The sequence below is a fragment of the Electrona antarctica genome (genome assembly GCF_951216825.1).
Source record: "Electrona antarctica genome assembly, chromosome: 1".
Lineage (NCBI taxonomy): Eukaryota > Metazoa > Chordata > Actinopteri > Myctophiformes > Myctophidae > Electrona > Electrona antarctica.
In genome coordinates, this window is record NC_136806.1 from 10,573,165 (window position 1) to 10,591,408 (window position 18,244).

The 18,244-nt window shown below is 41.0% G+C and overlaps 1 protein-coding gene across 3 annotated transcripts; it reads left to right on the forward strand.

Annotated features, from left to right (window-relative positions):
- Positions 1–395: 395 nt before the first annotated feature.
- nop9 (NOP9 nucleolar protein) lies at positions 396–13,597 on the forward strand. 3 transcript variants are annotated; one of them, XM_079512260.1, is made up of 13 exons: positions 396–723; positions 2,673–2,803; positions 3,030–3,179; positions 3,329–3,568; positions 4,428–4,634; positions 5,078–5,185; positions 5,972–6,113; positions 6,612–6,804; positions 8,005–8,145; positions 8,281–8,400; positions 8,908–9,120; positions 10,283–10,388; positions 13,339–13,597. In XM_079512260.1, the coding sequence occupies exons 2-13, from the start codon at positions 2,716–2,718 to the stop codon at positions 13,491–13,493; spliced, it is 1,863 nt and encodes a 620-aa protein (XP_079368386.1). In that variant the 5' UTR covers positions 396–723; positions 2,673–2,715; the 3' UTR covers positions 13,494–13,597. The 3 variants fall into 3 exon arrangements, with proteins under 3 accessions (XP_079368386.1, XP_079368385.1, XP_079368387.1); XM_079512259.1 differs by lacking the exon at positions 396–723 and adding an exon at positions 951–1,033; XM_079512261.1 differs by lacking the exon at positions 396–723 and adding an exon at positions 951–1,033 and having other exon boundaries at positions 3,036–3,179.
- The last annotated feature ends 4,647 nt before the right edge of the window (positions 13,598–18,244 follow it).

Here is an 18,244-nt window from a genome sequence, read left to right on the forward strand (position 1 = left end):
AGGTGACTTAGGTAATGGTTCAGGTACTTGGATGGATTCCACATGGAAATAAAGCATTCAGCAAAACCAGAATAAGGATATAAGCTGAAAAACAAGACCTGTCTGACATGAGTGGTGCTGTACTGTACTTGTACTGTACTGTACTGTACTAGCCCTCCGCCCTGGCCTGTGTGTGTCTGTGTGTTAGGCTGTTCAAACTTGGCGGTGAACAAACGCTATAACGCTATTTTCGTGCTCGGACACTGCCAGGGACAGACCCAGCCACACACTCGGACACAGCCAGGGACAGACCGCAGCCACACACATAGCTGTCTATAGGAGTGGTTGCACCCCCTCAAAAAAGACAAAGGATAGTAGTAACTTACTGAGGTATTCATGGTGATGTATGATGGGTTCATATAATGTTCCAGCAGTGGGGTTGGGACACTGAGGAGAGCTCATCTTCACCTGAAGTCTAGGAGGGTCCTCAGACAGTTGGAGATGATTGGAACCTGAAGTCTAGGAGGGTCCACCGTTCACAGACAGTTAGAGTAGAGATGATCGGAAACGATTGATCTCCTGGAGGAGGAGGAGGTGTGGAAACAACTATAACAACTACGTACAGTAGATGTGAGGAGTACAGTTTTCCCACGACTGTTAATTTCACAAAAACAGTGAAACACACACAAGACAAAGACAACGCAACGGATGGATGGTCCCAGCAGAGCACCAGACGCACAAATGGTACGTCACAATGTTGCCATGTCATCTTATTATAAGCGACTTTGGGCTTGTTTTTCTCCAAAGTTGCTTGTATGTAAATATTGGCAGTTGCGGGTTACATATACCGTATGCATAATATCTATATAAATCCCCAAGGTTCTTCGGAAAATACCAGTAAACAGCTGATGGATAAATTAATGGATATTAGATTTAAATTGATACTGGTCGCTTATCTTTGTCGCAAAATCTGGCAACACTCGTACGTCATCATTACGCGTCACAACTCCACCACAGCAGCGTTCTACACATGTTAGCAGTATTATTTTTTATGGTAAGAGTAGAATACATTTTCTTGAGTGTGTGGTTTATTATTTATTGCCGCTACAAACCGCTAGTGTTAACTTAAACTATAAATGATAACTAGCAAGTTCCCACTCGTTACAGTGTTAAATGTTCATGCTGTTAATAGTTTTGTTGTTATTTGGTCACTGCTGAAAACTTAAAAACGTTGGCGATTAGCTTAGCTATAGCTTTAGCAACATATAAAGCCCCATGCATGCGCATGTTCTTGTTAAACAGTGCTTTTCAACCCTTTTCACATCAAGGTCAATTATGTATTCTGCATCTGAGCCACGGACCACCTTATGATGAGATTTAGCCTCAAAAACGTCGTTGGATTGTGTGTCCAGTGTCCACAAAATTCCATGCTGTATTTATGTGGAGGCATTAGGAGAGATAACAGGAAAACATTTATCAAAATAATTGTTTTACATGCTCTTAATTGTGTAGACCTCTTGTAAATTATTAAGTAATGCAGATGTTTAAGAATCATTTTACTCTTGAGAGAAACCAAATTTGGTTTCATTTTACACTCTCAAGAGTTAAAGATTTAAGATGGATAAGGTGTCCAACTGTCCATTTGGTAACCAACTGTCCATCATTTAGCTGGGAACCACCTGGATCCCTTAAGGACCACTAGTGGTCCCCGGCCCACTGTTTGAGAACCACTGTTGTAAATTAAAGGCTAAAAGAGGGGTTCTGGGATTCTGTTGCAGACTAGCCTGGGCAGCATTCCATTTCGGGTTTATGATCCGGTCGGGAGCGGATGGTAACTTTCGTCATGTTGCAGTCAATGATTTGTAGTCATCTGGCAGGAAACCACAAGTACCCAAAATACTTCCTGCGATCATAATTTTAGGGCCTACCCAATACAATCATTGATGCAGCGTAGTTTTGCTGATTTTTATGTGAGTGTACACTCCAGACTATTTAGCGTCTGTATACCTATGTTGTTATTAATTATTAATTTTATTGTGTAGGTAAATTACATTTGATTTGATTTATTTAGAAAAGCAATCATAATACAACATTATAATCAGCGATTCAAGGATTACACAGAAAAGTCCAAAGACTTTCCTCTCACACTGAACGGAACAATACTTTAAAATACATCACAAATACATAACAGTACATATACATTACATACACAACACAACAAGTACGACCCTATCCATCCCTCTAAGTAAGATGACCCTTTATAGGGGAACCTTTTCCAGGAGCCATTGTTTAGTCTTCTGTTTAAATGTCCTCAAATTGGAGGTCAGTTTAACACTGGTTTCCAGGCTGTTCCACTGTGTGGCTCCTATATAAATTAATGAGCCTTTGCCCACTTTACTTTTAAAAGCAGGGAGCACCACATCTGCAATACTGGCTCTGGTGAAATGGTTGTGTACCTCGTTTACTTGCCTGAAACATGTTCTTAAAACTGCTGGGACTTATTTTGGGTACTTCCGCCTCGTGGTTTCCTGCCAGATGACTACAAATCATTGACTACAACGTATTTTACCATCCGCTCCAGACCGGTTCACACAGACCAGGCTTTCCTCCGAGGTGGAAAGCCCGACATTAGTTGCAGACAGTGTTGCCTGACATCACAGTTTGCGAATGCTTGTGTTTATTCCCGACTGAAGGTCAATCTGAAAAGTATCACCAGGTCAACAGTCTGCTGCTGCCATGCTGGAGAAAGTGGAGACGAAGAATAAGCCACAGAAGAAAGAAGGAGGAACAAAGAGGAAAGGCCCCGCCGGTGTTCAAGAAGAAGGTGACGACTGTTACTTTTATTTTGCATGATAGAAGTGTATATTCTTACGTTGTTACATGTTCTGATGAATTGAAAATGGAGGACCCTCCACAAGTCTTAGTGCTTTCTCTGGTTTCATCCTCGTAGCAGTTTTAGTATTGACCTGTACGGAAGGTACAGGTCAATTGACTGTACTCATTCTGCAATCTGTTAATAACATTTTCAATCAATCAATCATTCAATCAAGGAGCAGAGAGCAGAACGAAGAAAGGACATCATGACGAGCATGAAGGAGGTGATGATGGAGCTAAGAAGCACCTGGACGCCCCCAGTGTGGGATACTTCCGCAGGGTTGGAGAACGACTCGCTGAAGCCTTCGAAGAGGACGAGGAGAGAGGTGAGAGAGAAGGCCTATTATACTCTCAACGGGATACAGGAAGAGTGGGCAGTCTGACTCTCTGGGCATCTGAGACGTCTGATCACCTCAATAGTTTTTTGTGTTTCGGATCTGACTGTAAAATGTGTTCTTAATATTTCCTTATGCAGTGATGTTCGTGGAGAACGTGCTCACGGAGGTGAAAGGTCAAGCGGCGATGGTAGCCATGGACAGAACGGGCAGCGTCACTCTTCAGCGGCTGCTCCCATTGGCCAGCCCCAAACAGGTCGGGGAGGTTCTGGCCTGGCTGGGTGGAGCCTCGGGTTCAGAGTTCAAGACGGTGTCGTGTGACCGATGTGGAGGTCACGTTGTGGAGAGCGCGCTCAGACAGATGGCTCGGTGGTGTACAGGTAAGACTGAACTATACCCTCAGACAGATGGCTCGGTGGTGGACAGGTAAAGCGTTATTCATAGTCTGGATTTTCGGTGGTGAAGTGACCACCGAACTACAACATGACGTCACGAGCAACGGTGAAGAGCAAACCACCGCCCCAGCCCAACCTCACCACCGGAACGGTGGTCACCTCGCCACCGAAAATCCAGACTATGAATGAGCCTTTAGACTGAACTATACGCTCAGACAGATGGCTCGGTGGTGGACAAACCTTTACGGATGTACCGATCACGTTTTTTATTTTGATCCCGATCCGATCATTTGATTTTGAGTATCTGCCGATGCCGATTTTTCACGATCCGATATTGTTATTTTTATAGAACACTTATGCTATATCACGATAGTACAATATTCAAAATCACAGACAATATCAGGATATGGATATAATATTGATACTAGGGATGTCCCGACCACGTTTATTTTGCTCCCGGTCATTTGAAAATGGCGTGATGGGCCCTGATTTCCGGATCACGTGATCGGATCGGGACAACCCTATAAACCTTGTCTCTCTATATTTAAATTTACTTGTACATTAATGGCCTGCCCTACATCGTCGAATTCTGCGGGGAAAAAACTGTCCATCGACTATTTTTGTGTTGATATTTTTTCTTTTTCTTTTACCATTTTGAAAAGATAAAAGTAAATAAATATATAATAAATATAATAATTTAACCAATGGAAAGTATTGACAAGAGCAACAATATGCTAGTTATACTGCATATACATATCCTATTTGCTTGACCACAAAACTAAAGAATCTTTAATTTTGCATGTATGAGGTGAGGACCATTCTCTCTTTTCTCTGCGCACCTTAGACTCGCCTAAGAAGGAGTCGTCAGATATCACAGAAGAGGAGGACGACTGTGGGATCCTGGAGGCTCAGGTGTTATCTTTAAGTCAGGTGGTGAGAGATAACACCGAAGAGTTCATCAAAGACATGCACGGCACGCACGTGGTCCGCACTCTTCTGCATGTGCTGGCAGGCTGCCTGGGACCACCCAGAACACAATGCCCTCCTCCAGGTAAGGAAGGGCAGAAAGACAGCCAGACACACACAAACTTTACTTACTACTTAACACAAGACTTTTTTTCCCCCTCCAAAATGTTTAAAAGTGGGCACCCTGGGTCGCCATTTTGAAAGAATGAAAGGGCACATAATGTGTTAAAATAGTAAATCTGTTGTAGAGACGGATCTCTATTCTGCACTTGCTCAGGGGTAGAGTGGCCGGTAGAACAGACGGATGGGAACCACAAGGTTCACACTTCACAGTTCGATTCCGGGCTACCCCAGAGTTGGGGTCGAAATGTCCTTGAGCAAGACACTGAACCCCTAATTGCTCCTGATGTGCAGGTTGGTGCCTTGCATGGTTTCCTCTGCCATCGGTGTGTGAATGACGCGCTTTGGATAAAAGCGCTATATAAATGCACCATTTACCATTTATTTGTTCTCGCCACCTTTTACCAGGTTCAAAACACTGGAGTGCTGTCCCTCAAATGACAGACTTTGAGGTCCCCACGTCATTTTGGTATGAGCTGAAAAGTCTGACTGAGTCTATGATGAACAATGTCAATGGTGAGTTTGTCTTCTTAATCAACCAACAACAACACATTAAACCCCATCCTATAGCAAAGATGAGTCTATAGAATACCCCATTGAAAATTAACTGGCTTGACAAATGTCCTAACCTGACTCTACCAGATTGCGGCAGTATTGAGTTCACAAGTTCCCTCCTCCTGCCTGGATCTGGGCTCTCTCAAGCAGAAACGATAAACCGGAAGCAGCGGGACAAAAATGATATCTCCATAATAATTTCGAGTTGTAGTCTTGTTAGGTTGTGTTTATGTTTACATTTGCACTGTGGCAGCGCTTCAATACGTCATCAGTATCGCGTTGATCCCGCCTCTAGCGGCCGCATATCTCTCCGGTCAGAAATGGCTCGGAGTCTCTGCCCGAGAGGGACCAGATGGGAGCAGGAGGAGGAACTCACTGCTGCCACCAGCTGGCGGAGTTAGGTTACAAATATCCACCCTAATGAGAACATTTGTAGGAAACTGTTTTAATCTAATCTTTGCCATTAAACCTTTGACTCAACCGCTGTGTATACCGTGTATACGTCATCGGACAAAACAATAGCAAAAATATATGAATTCCAACTAAGCTTACATGTTGTATCACAACATGTTGTGAACTTTTTTTGCTTTTTTTGCTATTTCGTTTGCTATTCATTGAAAATAAAAAAAGTATTATCTATATTGAACCACTTAAGTAACTATCTGCTGTGAAAACTAAGAAAAAGAAAGAAAGAAAAAAACAAACGGCAATGAAAGCATCATTTTCTTGTAAACATCTGTTTTTCAGTGAGTGTGACAGATGCAGCTGCCAGTGCCGTTTTCCAGACCATGTTGACTGTGTGTCACAGAAAACGACCCAAACTCTGCAAGAAGATCCTCACAGCTGTCATCGAGTACTTGACCACTCGCAGCGCTGCCCCTGGAGTTAGGTCAGGGCAAACCTGATTCTCAATAAATGACCTGTCCCGAAATATATATTTATATATATATATATATATATATATATATATATATACTGTATAGAGCTGTCACCATTACACATTTAAGTTGACGATTAATTGTCACACAAATAATTGCGATTAACGATTTAATTGTATTTTTGGCATATTGGAAATTGTAACATTTGTAGTTGCCTTTTAGGCTTCGCAATAAAAAGGTGCGCAGGGCAGATACGACAAATATCTGAAATATTCTAAGAAATTACTGGCATTTTTATACATTGCATACTTAAAAAAAAAAAAGCCGAAATAGATGCTATTTCTGCTTTTTTTTAAATGTATGAACATCTGTCAACATGGAAACGATTATGACAAAAATAATTGCGACTATCTCAAATAGCTGCGATTAGACCATTATTATGTAATAATGTGTGACCCCCCCTAATACCGCACCTTATTTTGTCTCCCTTTTCTTTCTCAAACCATTAGTCCTCTCCTGGTGTTTCTGAAAGACCAGGCGGCCAGTCGCCTCATCGAGGTGCTCCTCCAGCTGGCCCACAAGGCCCTTCTCCGTGACCTCTACAAGAACCACCTCAAGGGCCAGCTGGTCAACCTGGCACTCCATCCCATCGCCAACTTCACCATACAGAGGTTTATCGCGGCCTCGGCCAAGTATATAATGGTAAGGTCCTGAATCGGTGGTTCCCAAACTTTTTCATGTCAAGGACCCCCAAATTGACATTTATTAGATATTAAGAGTCTGACTCTGCACACCAACTTCTGCTCCCAGACATATCTTCTACTTGAAGTTGTAAAGTTTCGAGCCGAAGCACTTCTTCAGGCCTCATCCAGACCTCCTCGGCTTTGGCTCGAAAACGTTGCCACTTGAAGTAAAAAATGTCTGGGAGCAGGAATTGGTGTGTGGACTCTTTTATTATTTTTATTATTTTATTCTCATCCTTTTGGCTGTTTTTCAGCCTCCTTTGCCGCAGGTCCTAAATATAATATACAGAGAGTTTTCAGACCCTTCCAAGTTTTTCACACTGCTAAATTCAGACCCCAAGTGGGCCACAGAAAGAGTAGTTAACACTGATGCCCCTAGTTTTAGCATGTCATTATCGGAACAAAAAGAGCCGATCTACAAGCTCACAATGAATTGCAATGCAACGTGTTGTGCACTTGTAGATCAGCTATTTTTGCTATTCGCCGTACGACAAAATATATACTACTACTACTTCAGTGGTTGAATTGGATACAATTCATTTTTTCCCTCGTCAATCTACGCACAATGTTTTCTTTTTTTTTAACGTTTATATAAAAGTGAAATATTACATTTACCTACATAAGTATTCAGACTCTTCACTTAGTACTTCTGTTACCTCTGGCAACAATGGCAGCTTCTTGGGGATGATCCTACGAGCTTGGCACACATTGTGTTGGACATTTCTCCTGTTCAGATGTTACCCTCCTGTCCTGTTTTAGTTTGTCAGAAGCTGTGAAGTGAAGTAGAGAGAGCACATGTTTTTCTACCACATGTTATCCCCACCATGTAACCTTACTAAGACATTTTGTACAACCTGTAATTTTTCCTTTACATCAAGTAAAGTGTTACAACTGGTACCACGTGCGTCAGATTATTTGTGCTCACAGCTTTGGAAGGTAATATATTTTGAAAAGTGAACAGAAAATATACGCCCCTATACAGGTTAAATCTTCACCCATTTTGGGATATTATGCGTATATTGATGAGAAGAAGAAGAGATAATAATTGAATCTGATGAATCCTTTAAACGTAACATTCAGTGTAAACATCACTGCATTACATTCATTATTCCACTCCCTAATTATTCCCTCTTTTGTTCCCCCCTCCTCCTTCATGTAGTTCTCGAGGGTGTTCGATGAGCTCGTCCAGGGCATAGAGGCCATCTTGGCAGCAGGTCACATGGGTGTGGTCGTCCAGCTGGCGGAGGGCTGCGCTGAAAACGGGGAGAAACAGGCCGAGATGATGCAGTGCCTTCTCGACGTAAGCAAGCACCACTTTCTCCACCCGTGCATTCCGCCGTAGCTTGTACAGTACATTGACTGTGAGTAAATAATCAAATGAGTTGTAGTAGTAGTAGTAGTAAAACTAGCATATTATTTACCCCTTCCATCCCAGGCCTTCCACTGTGCGGAGCCTGGCAGCCGACATACCAGCTGCCTCCCTCTCTTCATGTCCCTGCTCACCTACGAGGTGTATTACCACTCTGACACAGAAGAGGGCGGCATTCAGACAGAGGTAAGTCACACACCTATTATGTCCATCTACTCCTTGGGCAAACTGATAAACCATGTTTTGATTTGGCCATGTTCAAACCATGATTTTTAACCACTTAAACCTTTGAAGAACAACAGATTGCAAAATCAGTGGTCGTTTTGTTTTCCAAATCTTGAACTAAGCCTGAGACCCACCCAATAGGCGGCAACTCCATCTCAGCATATGGCACTTGCCGTAGCACTTGCACCAGCCTCGGCGACCTTACAGGCGTGTGCAAAGGCTAAACTTATGTCATTTTAAATAGCATTTTATCTAGACATAGCACTCTATAGTGTATACTCATAGGTTCATTGTATATATTCTACTGTTGGACAGATAGGTTCTTAGATTGCTTATGATCCTTGATGACTATTTCTATGTATTTGATGTATTAACATGTGATGTTCTTGCTTACTGCAAGTCACTCTGCATTAAGAGCGCCTGCTAAATGCTTAAATTGTAACTGTCTTGTATATTGTTCATCCTTAGGTCCCTCTGAAATCCATATGCTACCATGGCTCATGTCTGGTCCAAGCGTTGGCCAAATTCAAGGAGCGCTCGCTCCTGCTCAACAGCCTGCGTTCCCTGACCCCGGCCGACCTCCTGACCCTGGCCGCCAACTCAGCGGGCAGCCACGTGCTCCAGGTTCTCATCACTACGTCCAGCGACAAGGGCAGGGGCAAGATACTGAGGAGACTTGAGGTGAGACCAAGGGCAGGGGCAAGATACTGAGGAGACTTGAGGTGAGACCAACACGCAGTGTTGATTTCGTCGACTAACACTATGACGAAAGATGTTCGTCGACTACATTGTTTTACTAACAAAAACTAAATGGAAACTAAATAAAAACTAAGCTATGATGAAAATATTGACAATTTTGTCAAATAAAAACTAGACTAAAATATTTGGAAGGGACTAGTGGACACGAGATCCAGTATAAGTCGACGTTGTTTTTTTTTTTACACTTGGTTGCATGCTGAAAATAGCTGATCTACTGCGACGCGTTGTGAGCTTGTAGATCGGCTATTTTCTAAAATCTGCCATTACGACGGCATCAAGGCCCGCCAAAATACATTTTAGTCGACTAAATCAACTGTAGATTTAGTCAACTAAAACTAGACTAACACTAAAACATTCCAGGTGAATAAAATGTGACTAAAACTAAATAAAGTATCCAAAAGACTATGACTAAAACTAAAATCTAAATTTGCTGTCAAAAACAACACTGGAGACGAACAAGAGGAACCGAATGGAATTCGAATAGTATACAAGAACGGTATGGATGAAATCACTAGCTATCCTAAAACAGTGTAGTAGTGCGGGCCCGTGGCTGCTATCCAGATATCCACCTATCTCTGCTGTCGGGAAGTTGGTGTTGTGACTTTATTTATTGTCAATTACTTTATTGAGAGGGGGATGCAGAGGTGGTGGAGTTAGCTGTTTTAGCAGACAGTTTGAGGGTCCAATGGAGTTAGAGGTTTTGTCCGAAACGCTTTGTACTATTTTTCATTGGTATAATATTTTTACCAGTAAAGGGTGTTCAGTAGCACTGATGTATGCAAAAACAAAAAAATCAAAAACCTAAAAAATTGAGTTAGGTGGTTCCCTCCTGACGGCAATGAATACTGTAGGATATGAAAAACGTAAGAATTTCTATATTCATATATCCCTTTGACAATTCATTAACTTTTTTTTTTTCCTTTTTCTTTTTATGGGACATGCCAGTGACTGTTTTAATCACACATGAATGCAGTGTGCTGCTCAAGGCCACTTTCTTGTGTCTAAATGTCCGTTGGCTTCGATGGTTGTTAACTCTACATGACTCATCAGGCAATTTCCTCCCTCTGTCCGTCTGTCCTCCCAGGGCCAGTATGTCCAGATGGCGTGCTCTCGGCTGGGCAGTCGGGTCCTGGAGGCTGTGTGGAACAGTGCCTCGGTCAGTCAGAGGCAGAGCATCGCACAGGAACTAGGTACGACGGCTAATTACCTGAACTATATTGCTTTCACTATTGGGCCTATAGAGCGTCGTAGTCCCGCCCCCTTTCATGACGACGCCAGGCCCAGGAAATAGTTCCCAATGCATTTTCCCCATAGACATTTCAAAACGTATTTATTTAAAGACCTTATAAGCGTCGTACAAAGCCAACTCTTGTCGTGACAAATCATGACAACAAACACAATATTTTGGACCAAACAAATAATTACAAAGAAAAACAACAAAAAAAGTCTTCTTTCTAATTATTTGTTCAGCCCGCAAAATTGTGTTTGTTGTCATGATTTGTCACGACAAGAGTTGGCTTTGTCCGCGGCGTAAACGTCTTTAAATAAATACTTTCTGAATTTTCTATGAGGAAAATGAACGGGGATTTATTTTCCGGGTCTCTCGAGGGGGCGGGACCACGACGCTCTATTCCTCCTCCTGGGTTAGTTGTGAGGAGGAGTGGCTGGTTTCAGGACAGGTTAAAGGGCCTTTCAAACGTGAAGCGAGGAACGCAGGCGTTGTTGCCTGGATCAACACAGGTCTCCTTCAGGTCTGCTCAAGAGGGGTGCAACAACGCAAGCGTAAAAAAAAAAAAGCTAAACAGAATCCAGGTCTGGTGAGTCGTGGGCGTGTGCACGTAACGAGAACGCGCGCAACAAATTCACGGGACCCCGCGCTCACGTAATTACGCTTGCGTTGTCGCACCACGACTTCTCCGAGCAAAAACGCAGGTCTCATTGAAAATGAACTATAGACGCGTTTTATCACTCCCCGTTTGCAAGGCCCTTAATTGTGTGTGAAGTGAATTTATAATTTCTTGCAATGACGATGATATGCAGTAGATGAGCGATCGAGTACATGCCATAGAACTTGGCTTGTATTTATCTGAAGGCTTGAGACAGAGCAACAAATCATTTTGCTGCTCGCTTTGTCAGGGTGCGCTTAGTTCAAGATACATCACACCTATATGCACATCACATGTATATATTTCATTGTCATATACAGAAAATGTACACGCAGCAATTCATAAAAGGATCTTTAACTTTGACAAGAAAAGAAAGTGTGCACGCAAGAACATGTTCAACTGTACAAGAGTACTGTACCGTTCCTTATATTAGGGCATAATCTCCTTAGAGTCCTTACACATAATATGAGCACATTTAATCGTAAATTTGCTTAAGTATATTTATAAAATCCAGGGACTCTTTTTTTTTTAGATAGAAGTGGTACGGACAACCATGGAAAAAGAAAAAACACAATGGCACTCTTTGTGGGAAAATATATTTCATGAATGTATTCTTTGTGCGAGGCAACCATAAAATATCTTTTCACCGCAATGCAAGACACGGGTGCCTCCATGTGTTTTTTTTCCATGGTCGTCTTCTGCACCAGTTCTGCGAATATGGATCAAACAATACCCCCTGGATTTAGTTTTATATATATATCTCCCCGTCCTTCTAAAGGGCACCTACACTACAGCATCTTGTGACCCATTTAAACCATGCAGTGCATTCTCCTCCTGTTGGAAACGTAGTACTATACAAAGTACTTGTTATTTTGGAATGGGTGGGAGGTTCAATTCCATGAAGTGAAAACTCTTCAACTTGATGAGCCAGTCAAATCCAAGGTGTCATTTAACCCATTTAGGCCTGACGTCAAAATAAAAAAAACGTTCGCTCTGAAAAAAGATATATTGAAAGATTATGTGCCACATTTTTACGATTTTTCCAAAATAGCAGACCTACAAGCTCATAGCGCGCCACCGAGTGGCGCGCTATGAGCTTGTAGATCTGCTATTTTTCAATAGCTAAAGTATAACATAATGCTTAGTTAAAACACCAAAAGGGGTTCCTGTCCAGAATGGACAAATACAAAATAAAAAATATATAATAAAATGGGGATTCGTGGCCTAATGTCAAACTGGGGGTCCATAGGTTGAGAATCACTGGTTTGTTTATACCACTGGGGTTTCATTGTATTTGAGTGTCATATCCAGTATGATTCTCAATGCTTTCTCCTCTGGCGTTAGAGCCTACACATGGTAGGACTTTTAAAGTCATCGTGGGGAGCGACGGGGACTCATCGTCAGATCGTTAAGTATTTCACACTACAGGAGTCTACAGACAGACTTTGTCTGTGAGCGCAGCTTTCCTGTGCTCTCATTGGCTGTAATTTAATACATTACGGACCTTCTCGGGGTGCAGTCGCAACCCTGTTCATGCCTGTATAATGTCCAGTCGGCGAGAGAGCCGAATATCAAACCGGCTAAATATTCAGAAACGTTCCAGAGTTTTTATCGCCGGCCGAATCTTCTCGCGGAGCCTTTATACACACAGCGAGCAAAACCGTGGCGATCAAAGCCCGATCAGCGAGCAAAACCGTGGCGATCAAAGCCCGATCTTGTGTCAAATTGGGCGTTTTGTCGGCGAGCGCCAAAAAAGCTCCCCGACAGCATAATCGGAGCAAATATCTTGCACTGTGTGTAGGGGCCTTTAGCCCATTCAGGGCGGGAACCCCTTTTGGTGTTTTAAGCATTATGTTATACTTTAGCTGTTGTAAAATAGCAGATCTACAAGCTCATAGTGTGCCACAGAGTCCCTGGAATAACATATTTTCAGATGTGGGGTCAGTGGCAAATTACATAATTTTTTTGAAATTGAGAGAACCACTGCACTGATATAGTGGTTACTATATGATACTATATGATATATGATACTGAAAAACATGAGGTTTTTCAGAAAATTGTCATGATTTAGAAGACATTGTTTTGAATTTCGACATAAGGCCTAAATGGGTTAGGCATGACTCCTCTATGCTCCTCTACAACTGAAGTGAAGCCATAATCCATGTTTACTTTCTTTTAGTTTTCATTTATATTCTTGACTCCCTTTTCTCTCTCTCTCTGTCTGTTTCTCTCTCTCTGTCTGTTGTATTTCCAGTGGCATGTGAACCCCAGTTGAGGTCGGATCAGTTTGCGCGCCACACCTGGGCAAAGTTTGCCCTGTCACACTTCGTTAACAGACGAGCCCAGTGGCAGGAACTACAGACGGGCCAATCAAAGAAAAGGAAGATGTTCAATGACATTCTTGATTGACAAACTATATCATCTATCTAGTCTGATTTTATATTTCTTTCCTCTGCAATTCCTCCTTTTCTCTGTAATTGAAAATAAATGAACCATAACAATGGCTGGCTGTGTGATGATAACTAATGCATTCGGTATTTTTACATTTGTTTTGTATATTTGACAAAAGCAAAAGTGTTATATAAGATATGAAGTGTGGTGTAGAGGGATTACATTTGTAGACTGAGTCACCAAACCTTGGTCATCATGAGTCATATCACGGCGACCAATCAACTATGGTGAATCATCTATCTATGAATGGAATTCCAAATTGGTTGGGTCACCTGAGTAGATGCACAAGGGACAACAGGGCCCCCTATTTAATTACATTTTGACCAAGGAATACAAATGAGATTTTGCTCGTGATGGAGTTGAGCTGAACAAGTTCGAACATAAAGTAGAAAGAATAAATGCATAACACGGCGAAATTGTGTAAACTCGCATAAACCTACTGGAATTAATAACGGTGAATTGAAGCTGTTCCCCATTTTCTACAGACTTGAAAGTCCCCACACACCCAAACATCAGAAGCCTTCTTAAGCCCCCACATGGAAACGGCCGGGAAATTGAGACTGGAGAGAGAAATCCGTATCAGAGCCTCCCCTAAGAGGTGAATCAAATGAATGTTCACAGAAGGTTGTAGAAAACACCAGCTGGGTCACATAGGGAGAACATTAATTGAACGAGTGCTCCGAGGGCAGTGCGCTTGCTGGCAGATGCCCCCATAATCAAGGCCGTGCCACAAGTAGACTCGGCATGGGGTGAACCCGTCTCAGGAAGGAGCATGTGAAGCAGCACCATGTGCAGCATATTAAACCCGCTGATCGTGAGTAAAAAAATAAATAAATCGACAATCCAGCAGACATGATGACATCATGATGTGCCTGTGATTGAATTGGCAGGCCTTCTTTGAAAGCAAAGGAGAATGTTAAGACAATCTGCATTATTGTTTGTGCTGTATGAGCTCAGATGCCATTTGTTTTCAACAATGTCCCCTTAACCATTTTATCGTTATAGGCAGACAATTTAAATTTAAATTAAAAACGTATTCATTCAATTATTTTTTGTAGACATTTTCTAAATTCCAAAAATAGCCAGTCTATAAGCTCATAATGTGATGATGTGACAGTGTTTTCATCCCCTAGTTTGGAGGAACGGTTGAGGCTGCTGGCCTGTTTTGCTTCGTGAACTTCTAGATCGGCTATTTTTGCTGTATTGGAAATGGGGCTTTAAGAGGTTTAAAGCACTCTTCTTTTTTGATATAGAGAGTATTGTTTTATTTTAAATTATACATGACTCAGTCATTCTGAAATTATTTCCTAAACCAGTTTTACAGGAGCAGTGCTCAGTAATTTGAGCAATGCTATTTTTATGCTGAAGATAATAGTGTCTGATCTATGACTTTAGGTCTAGCCTACAGTTTTATTCTTCAAGCCACATTTATTTCTTTAGCAATATTAATTTGAAAACCTTTTGTTGCACTGATCCTAGAGGACTAGAATATGCAAAAATGGACCTTATTTTCTTATTTTTTTCCCCTTTTACTATTTCACCATTTATCTTCTCACAAAAACACAAGTGATGCATTTATATGAGGAGAAAACAGAAAAGTACTTTACAGTATAAAACATTGCTACAATTGCACTGTGCACCTTATAAAAACTTTCAGCCACCAGATGGTAGTAGTGTGAAGGCTTTTTCTGAAATTTACTTTCAGGACTTTTGGTCCTCAAATATAAAATAAAACTTCTGGGAACTCAGATTATCTCAAGTATAGTAACACACACACACGCACACAACACACACACCCACACACCACCTTCAATAGCCAATGGGTCTATCTAGAAAGAACTTGTTACTGGACAGATGGAAGGGGGTGCAATAAGAAAAGCTGCTTGGAAAATGGTTTATTTAAAAAGAATCAATTTATATAATTGCAACATTACTGAAAAACAAGCATGATCATTCTTCCATCCTGGCAGATCCTACAGTAGGCTCAGACATTCCCCCTCTCAACAGATCCTATGCTCAGTCTTGGACATTCCCCCTCTCAACACAAAGTTAAGTTTCATTTTCCTGGAATATGCCTGCTTGTAGTTCAGCAGCTCCACCCAGTCTTTCCTGTTCTAAACAAGAGCTTGAGAAATCACATAACCCAGTGTCCTATATACTGTAGCTTATAGCAAAAAGCTTCAGGTCCAATTTTATTAAACCAATGTCTTAAATAATAATCTTACATGCGGGCCACATAACTGACCATGTGTATTGATGTACCAGTGAGGAAAATCAAGTTAATACATTTGCATGGATGAGGATTGCTGTTCTTTTGCCCTTTATCACCATTCCCCCCTCCCAGGATTTTGTGTAAAACTCTACAAATTATTATTCCATTGACTACCATTTATGTCTAGTACAGTTGATAGTGTGACGATTTACTTTGAAAATGTTCCTGAAATAATATGTTTTGTTTGAATTAAGCAAGCCACACCCAGTTATTGCCTAATAAAACTTGGAAACAGAAACTGAAATGGTCAGACTTTGTGAGCAGCACATGATGCAAGGTGAGTTTCTTGATTACATTGACTTACCGATTTCTGTTAATATATGACACTATAATATTAAAGATGATAAAGGTTATTGTTATCCCTCTGGCAGCTACACAAAGATAACAGAATTATTTACCTTTTTTCAGATGGCTACCATAATATTCAACCTACTTGAAAGGCACAGACTGGAGTCTTATTACAACCAATTCATTCAGTTCGGTGTGAAAGATGAACGAGATTTCATTGATAGTGTGACAGAAGAAGATTTAAACAGCATGGGTAAGATTATTGGATATAAATGGCCTATACATGCATGTGAAATAAATTTCAATGACGGTAGTGAAGTGAAATAATTTAACAGAAACTTGTGAAAATAGTGGGATTTTCTTTTTACTGCAGTGCAAAACATAAATGTTCATCTTAAGTTAAAAGGTGTATGTACTGTATATGAAATTAATAATAATAGCCTAATCTAAAAGTTTATCATCCTATGTCCTGCAGTCTCATGCCCTAGCCCTAGTCGAACAAAGAATTTGGGTGCACAACACACACACACGCGCACAACACACACGCGTGGTTTATTTAAAAAGAATCAATTTATATAATTGCAACATTACTGACAAACAAGCATGATCATTCTTCCATCCTGGCAGATCCTACAGTAGGATCAGACATTCCCCCTCTCAACACAAAGTTAAGTTTCATTTTCCTGGAATATGCCTGTTTGTAGTTCAGCTCTGTTCTAAACAAGAGCTTGGGAAATCACATAAGTGTCCTATATAGCTTCAGGTCCAATTTTATTTAACCAATCTCTTAAATAATAATCTTACATGCGGGCCACATAACTGACCATGTGTATTGTGTACCAGTAAGGAAAATCAAGTTAATACATTTGAATGGATGAAGTTTGCTGTTCTTTTGCCCTTTATCATTTATTTACATAGATAATTCTATCCTCAGAGATAAAATTATAGATCTTTATATTACTCCTAAACATTTTGCAAAACATCACACACACCCCTATCCTCCTGGTGGAGACCTGTGCCCAGGTTTCTAAATGAGTGGTTCTCAATTTCCGTGCATAAGCTTGTATATGTGCTATTTTTTAATTAAATAGCCAATGTTATAACATTTCTGTTAGCCGATACCGAATACCGATACCAGAGAATAATATTTATTATAATACAAAAAGAAAAAAATATCTTATTTTGAAGTCCACCGACCGGGAATAGTGTTTATAGCTATCTAGCTATATATCTTGTGTTTATAGCAGACTCCTAGCTCACTCAAATGTGCACTTGCAGTTTGGGCAACTCCAAAGCAAACTCCACATGCCCCAACATTTTATTTACCTGCTATAGTGTCAACCCCTTACCCCTGTGCTGGATCTCTGGTTAGACTGGCATATTTGCCGATACCGATATGAACCGATATGACCAAATAAGGGCCGATCCAATACTTTTCCGATACCGATACAGTATCGGGACATCTCTATTTTTTAGCATTAAATCTAAAATGACACGTGCTTTTCCGGTCTGGGTTAAGCAAAAGCATATCAGATAGAAAGTAGAAGAGGAACTCTAACTGCTCCATTATTGCCTTTTACATTTTAAATACATATTTCCAGGCTTTACCCAAGTGGAGAAGAATCGTTTTTTTAAAATGAGAGACGAGGTTGGAAGATTCGGAGGCCCAGAGAACCCATTGCAAATGGTACAAAAATCAATGGAGCCATTTTGCATCCAGTACAGATACCCCCATTGTCCTGAACCAAAACGTATTGGGGGTGAGTATGGCATCTACAGAAGCCTATCTTAAACTAGCTATTATATTACTGTTACTTAACGTGACCTATTTATTTCTATTCTTTAAATTGATTTCTTCGCCCTGCAATAATGATCAATCTGGGAACACATTCGGTAAAAAAGGACAACATTTTCATATTCTTCACCACCCATTCTGTATTTTAAGTTTAAAGGATTTTTTCTAACTTGGCCGTAAGAGAATAGAATATAATTACTGTATGTCTGTTTGTGAGTGATTGATGTTACAGATATTTGTTGTGAAAATGCCCTCAAGTCAGTTGTGGTTATACTGATGTTAATTTCTACTTAGATATGGACCCTGCACAAAACACAGTTGAAGAGCTGATGTTAAGGATCTGCCTCCTTGAAA